General features: G+C 44.6%; 2 protein-coding genes across 2 annotated transcripts; both read right to left on the bottom strand.

Annotated features, from left to right (window-relative positions):
- Nucleotides 1-212: 212 nt before the first annotated feature.
- On the bottom strand, nucleotides 213-3,288 carry LOC136446422 (uncharacterized). Its single transcript, XM_066444778.1, has 7 exons — nucleotides 3,276-3,288; nucleotides 3,110-3,220; nucleotides 2,750-2,842; nucleotides 2,518-2,618; nucleotides 2,143-2,301; nucleotides 1,743-1,862; nucleotides 213-1,584 (listed from the first exon to the last, which is right to left on the bottom strand). The coding sequence occupies exons 1-7, from the start codon at nucleotides 3,286-3,288 to the stop codon at nucleotides 991-993; spliced, it is 1,191 nt and encodes a 396-aa protein (XP_066300875.1). The 3' UTR covers nucleotides 213-990.
- Nucleotides 3,289-3,967: 679 nt separating this feature from the next.
- On the bottom strand, nucleotides 3,968-5,849 carry LOC136446421 (uncharacterized). The gene is made up of 4 exons (XM_066444777.1): nucleotides 5,670-5,849; nucleotides 5,238-5,632; nucleotides 4,386-4,492; nucleotides 3,968-4,050 (listed from the first exon to the last, which is right to left on the bottom strand). Exons 1-4 carry the CDS (start codon nucleotides 5,847-5,849, stop codon nucleotides 3,968-3,970), a joined length of 765 nt encoding a protein of 254 aa, XP_066300874.1.
- Between the last annotated feature and the right edge of the window lie 303 nt (nucleotides 5,850-6,152).

The raw sequence follows: 6,152 nt of genomic DNA, 5'->3' as shown, positions 1-6,152 counted from the left end.
TTTTTTTCTTTTGTCTTTGTTTCCATGGCGCGGTGGCCATGCCTTGCCTTTTTCAGTTTAACGTTATTTGTTATATTCAAATCGGTTTCCGGTTTTGTTTTACATTGTGTTGGGGGCATTCCAAACGTTTACTTGATATGTATCCTATAACTGAGTGGATATGGATAACCCACGCGAGTCAAGATCGAAATTCCCTCAAGTCAAGGGTAACACTTGTTCATCGTTGCAAAATAGTCTTTCTTTCGTGGGCAAGACTGATGATAATTAAGTTAATTTTTGACAATAATATGATGGTGAGGTAAGTTTACAATCATTACCCATTCAAAAGATGGGCGTTGTTATTTTCAAATGTCCACATTATTATTCTATTGAATGTCTATTAATGCTTTAATCTTCACCTACATTCGTGTCCCGAGGGTCTTGATTTCACTCAAAACTAGTTATGCAATACGTTTATGAAGGTTAGACATCCAGGTTAAAGATACTGATATACAATTCAAACTTTACAACTGGATAAACTACTGAGACCTCCGAGTTCCGGACGTTTCCTTCACTCCTCTCATTTGAGACGTTTACCTAGCTAATCTCAACGCAGTTGCAATGACAGTACCCACCTGGCAAAAGGCGTTTCATTGCAACCGGTTGCAATAAAAATTCATTTTGCCTGTTGGATAGTCTGCATGGAGATTATACCTAGTCCCTCGGGGCACGATTTGCACGAATGTACAATAAAGGTAATTCGTTCATTCTTTTTAATTGTAAAAAGCGCGTTATGCTTTGTTGATAAAACGTTACGTTTATTTCTGCCTAGAACTTACAAGGTTGCCGTTCCTGGGTTCAAATTCCAATGTACATTTTATGCCACACGGTAAAACAGAGAAAACATTTACAAATGTACAAACATAAAAACAAAGACTGCAAATACAAAATCATGCACATGTAGATGTTTTACAGGAAACGGCCCAGGTTTGGCGGTTCATGACAGACATTTCACGAGAAAACATCAATCATTCGTGCCCGGCGACCGCGTCCTCGACGACTTCGACCTCGACGGCCACGACCTCGACCTCGACGGCCACGTGGGCTCTCAACATGCGTGTTCTGCATCTCCCCTGCCCCGTCGGGCACGATCTGCATCGGCCCTGCGACTCCTGCCCCGTCGGGCGCGTTCTGCATCGGCCCTGCGACTCCTGCCCCGTCGGGCGCGTTCTGCATCGGCCCTGCGACTCCTGCCCCGTCGGGCGCGTTCTGCATCGGCCCTGCGACTCCTGCCCCGTCGGGCGCGTTCTGCATCGGCCCTGCGACTCCTGCCCCGTCGGGCGCGTTCTGCATCGGCCCTGCGACTCCTGCCCCGTCGGGCGCGTTCTGCATCTCCCCTTCCCTACCGGGTGCGTCCTGGATAGGCTCTGCATCTTCCACGGGACCCTCCATATCCCACCACGCTTTGTGCATGAAGTCCCGCCACACCTGTTCCCTGAACTTGTAGGCCTTAGCCACTAGTTGTTTTTTGGGTCGCTGTTTCCTTGGCTTGCTTGCATCTTCTACAAACCACGCAGAGGTGTGGTCTCTGTCCACGTGATCATTCTGTGGGAAAGGACAATGACTCACATTATAATAGTAGTTTGGCAGTAACACTTCATGATAATTTTACTCCGGACACAGAACACATACACAGGTGCAAAACACTTTTCCTTCCACGTTCACAGGCTCGCATCATAGCTATTGCAGTAAGTCACACTCACCCAGTCAAGGATGGCGAGGTTCACCCGCAGTAGGTAGTTCCTCCTCCCAAAGCTAATCCTTTTGTCATGGTAGACCAACATTGAGTTGTTGAAAGATTCAACATAGTGTGTGTCTTTTGCCTGTTGGGGAGGATGAAAAACATTCATTCGCAATCGATCAAGGAATCCTCAATATTGTAAAAGGGCACTATGGCAGTTGAGGGACAAGGGTTGTCCTACGCCCTTTATAAAAAAAACGTACCTGTACACTATAAGTCTTATCCAACTGTTAAAAAGTGACATTTGGGTCAAGTGATGGGTCCTTATAGAAGACATGCATCGGTCCGAGGTATATTACCTTTAGTCAATTTGTAGTGTTGGAAGAATAACAGGTAGCAATCTAGAACTTATATAAGCTTACATAAATGTAGTTCTCAGCCTTTTTGTAAACCACAGTCTTGTGGAGGAACTCCATGAGTTTCTTCTCAGCGTTGGGGTTGGTGATGGGGTGGTGGAAGGACTCGTAGTCCTCGCCTTCCAAACGACACCGGGACGTGTGGTGGCACTTGGAGTGGTCACCCTGAAAGTACAAAGATGACTTTTACAGTGGTACATGCTGCATGGGAGTGGTTTGTATGATTGGATTGCACACACGCACACACACGCGCGCACACACACGCGCTCACTCGCGCGCTCACATATTGCTATACAGAATATATGTACTCTACATACATAAATGCAGTCCTAACATATCTACATGTATAAAGTCCTACAACGTGAGTACGTATGTGTGAACCTTGTAATGGTTCACGATGTTGTCCAGGGCACCTCGTATCTTAGCTGCCTCTCCCCCACAATTCTTCATGGCCCAGTAGATGTGGGTCTTGACGGGAGCGGCTGCAAGGGATCGACAGAAAGAGCAAGGTCTCATTCAACTCAACAAAATACTACACATAAACGTGGATGCATCGATGGTACAAACCTAGCACCAAGAAAGGTAAGGTGGTCAGAATGCAAAGATTGTCTACCTTTGTCGGCCAGGTCCAGGAACCAGGTCTCTCCCTCACGCTTCTGCGGCCCGCTGGTGATGGATTTGATCGTCTTTGCAATGTTCTTTGTAGCTGAAAGGAGATGTGGATGTAAATTTCTCTTGACCAAAGCTACGACTGAATAACTTTACAGACTTCACTTTTGTATAATTTTTCTCTGTAAATATTGCAACATGTTTGTGAACAAAGAATCTATAGACGAAAAGAAGGCTTCTAATTGCACAATCAACTACCGTAGACGCATTTATGACTTTGACATTTAGTTTGTTTTAGTATATCCCATTTATTAATGAAGGATGGTTAATGTTTGCAAGTCATGTAAGCACGGACATGTCTTACCGTGCCAAGTGTCGTTCCCGTTTACACAGGGATGACCGGCGGCAGCCCTGTCCTCGACAATCTTATTCACACTGGCATTGTTGTCATGTGCGTGAACAACAATGCTCAGCCCTAGGGAAGATCATAACAGGACAGAATTATATATCAATCAACAAAATATGTTAACAATTGGCGGACATTATAGAATCAATGTTGATATGTACATTAATTTAGAAAAAAAATTACCTTTGTTGTCTGCCAACCGGTAGAACCGCTCCACCCCTTCCTTCTCGTGGCTCTGTGCGTACCGTACCTCCTCTTTGGAGACAGTCTCAACACGGATGGCTTTGTGTGTTCTGGAAACATTCAAGAAATTAAAAAAAATCTTTATTCCAAAACGAATGTCTGTAGGGAGTGTAGCAAACGAAGTCGACCAATCTAGCCGTTCGTCCGGGCGGCTTAGATTCGGCAACACTGGTCACTGGGATTATTGTCTTAGAATTTACAACACAACAAATATAAGTACAAAAATTAATTTCATGCAGCACCGTGTTAGACGTTTGGGGGTTAGGGCAATGGTTTTACTCCACCAAAATTTTACAGACCTGTCTCCCAGGAACACTACATCAGAGAACCGGGCGTTCTTACGCCAGCAATGCCGTGCGTCGCTGATGATGGATATGCCCTTATAATCATCCCCGTCACACTCTTCTTGCACTTCAATCTCCTGTTGAAATGATTTTCATGTATCAGAAAACTTGAAACTTTGCGGACGGTCATTGGCTTATACTGTTGTACAATATTGATAAAGTGGCATAGACATAAATGCAGGTTGAACACAGAGGAAATCTATGCAACATATTATTTACGTGCTAGTACTCAAATTTCAACTACCTGTCGCAATGCCAATGCGCAGGACTCCTGTGCCAGCTTGGCCGCCACCTCACTGTACATAGTCTCATCTTGAAAAATAAACAAGAAAACAAGTCATACAACAGATTAAATTATTTATAGAATCTATTATCAGAACAGTTTTATAACTTTTGCTATCTTTGTCCTGTATTTTCACCAACCGATCACAGGTATACATGTGAGATTTATCAATGTGTTCAACCTTGTAAACTCTGGGACGGGGTGGTAAGTGCCAGTGTCGAGGTCAACCCAGTTTCACTGGCGGAAAAGACACGCAAGGGGTTTTGCACTCTTCAAGTACACAAAACAGCAGGTAGGTCCTTCGCCATGCAATGTCTATGTTCATTTGTGTTGAAAAAAAAACACATATATGGTATCAGCTTACAGTGATGTCGCAGGTTGCTATCTTCGATGGCCCCGATCCCTGCTGCACTGCAGATCTTTGCGTATTGCGTTGGACGAATACCAGAAGAAAAGTACCCGTGCGCCATCCTGAAAGTATTTGTCAGCAAATAATCAAAACCACTGGTCATGTGAGTGATTGGACTTACTTTTAGAACACTTATTTTGTTCTGGATAGAGATTTGTTACTGTCGAAAACTGTCGAAAGGCTGTCAATCGGATGAAGACTTGGCAAAGAAGTATCATTACTGCTCGTAAAACTATTACCAATTAGATGAGTGCAAAAGAGCAATGAACGGGACCGAACATATAAGAACAAGTCACTAATAAACTGATAAGTAGTACTGCTAGTGTCAAGGAGGTTTAATCTTGATTAAACCTCCTTGCTAGTGTGCAGCCAAGAAAACAGCCGTTTTGTCCGGTCACAGAATGCATGGGATATGTGTGACTACCCGTCATGGGTCGTTAGGTGGATTATGATTTCTATTGTAGAGGTGATTTCCGTGCTGATAAACGATTGGTAGCAAATAGATGATAATAGGTTTACAGACTACAGTTGTTTCTTGCCGTAAACTAAACAGTTTTATTATGATACCACAAAACATTTCTTTGCATACGTCTAAAATCGAATGCAGAATCATGCACGACTTTATGTAGTTGACAAAAGTTACTTCGTGCTAAAGACATGTTAGTCACAAATTCAGGTCAGTCACAGTACGTCAAACTCCAGAGAAAATCAAGATACAATACTGTATTGTAAGCTCGCTTTACGCTCTGTGTTTGCATATTTTTAAGCATGCGATTTATGAAGCCTATCACAAATTTGAAACCATACCTGTAGTTCACAAGTAACCTCCTGTGAAAGTGGGGTGACGAGTCCCACACGACTAGGTGGTTCCGATTGCACTTGAGCTCGACTTTGGCTGCGTGCCCAAGCATCTGTGGGGAATCCACCATGGCCAATTCCTCGGGACACTTGATGGCGTGGCTGTGCACCCTTCCCACCAGGCAGTTGATGGCAGTGGGAGTGCTTAGAAAGATGGGTTCGTCCATGGTAGCTGGGCTGGCTGCGGAGTAGCCGTTTTTCTGCTTGAACGGAGAGCCGGCTGGTCCCTGTTCCCCACAGTCGGCCAGCAGTCGTGCAGCATCTGTGTTCTCCCTTGCCTCCAACCAGTCGGAAAGTGCAGTGAAGATGACCTCCCTCTGCGTCACGGTCTTCTTTCCACCTCCCTAGGCCTTCACCCATCTTGCTACAAGCGGAAGCCACCTTCTCGCGAAAAGCCTTGATCTCGTCTTCAGTGCCACTGATGGTCATGTTGTAGGGCTTGTTTGACCTGCCCTCCTTGACGGCATCTCTTCTCTTCTTGTTCCGGGCGCACACAGCCTCCGGCGTGTCCGACGGCCGGTTCTTGCGTTTCTGGGCTAGCGTACTACCTACTCGAAGCATGCTTTGTTGTAAGAGCACAACGTAAAATACCGAAATAAAGACGAGCGAAAAGATGTGCTGCACACGGCGTAAATAGCGGGATAAAAGAGGACAATAAATCAAGGGGGTCAGGTCACGTCGTTGACAAGTCTTATATATTTTTTTACTTTTTATTCTATACTTCATAAGGTTCACGTCAGAAAAACTTTTTTGACGTTTATCGAGAGACAATGAGATGAAGGAAAATTAAATGTACTTCCCTACTCTCATTTTGCATTTGATATGACCTTTATGCAAAGGTTACATGTGGGTCGATGACATCAT

Source organism: Branchiostoma lanceolatum, chromosome 12, assembly GCF_035083965.1.
Source record: "Branchiostoma lanceolatum isolate klBraLanc5 chromosome 12, klBraLanc5.hap2, whole genome shotgun sequence".
Classification (NCBI taxonomy): Eukaryota; Metazoa; Chordata; class Leptocardii; order Amphioxiformes; family Branchiostomatidae; genus Branchiostoma; species Branchiostoma lanceolatum.
This window is presented reverse-complemented; position numbering and strand designations above follow the sequence as displayed.

Excerpts from the sequence above, each read along its gene's own strand:
- LOC136446421 (XM_066444777.1), bottom strand. The coding sequence starts at position 5,849 with ATGCTTCGAGTAGGTAGTACGCTAGCCCAGAAACGCAAGAACCGGCCG. Across the intron at positions 5,633-5,669 it reads TCAAGGCTTTTCGCGAGAAG|GGAGGTGGAAAGAAGACCGT; the intron begins GTGGCTTCCGCT and ends GTGAAGGCCTAG. Across the intron at positions 4,051-4,385 it reads TAGCAACCTGCGACATCACT|ATGAGACTATGTACAGTGAG; the intron begins GTAAGCTGATAC and ends TTATTTTTCAAG.
- LOC136446422 (XM_066444778.1), bottom strand. Across the intron at positions 2,619-2,749 it reads CCTGGACCTGGCCGACAAAG|CCGCTCCCGTCAAGACCCAC; the intron begins GTAGACAATCTT and ends GATCCCTTGCAG. Across the intron at positions 1,863-2,142 it reads AGGCTGAGAACTACATTTAT|GCAAAAGACACACACTATGT; the intron begins GTAAGCTTATAT and ends CCTCCCCAACAG.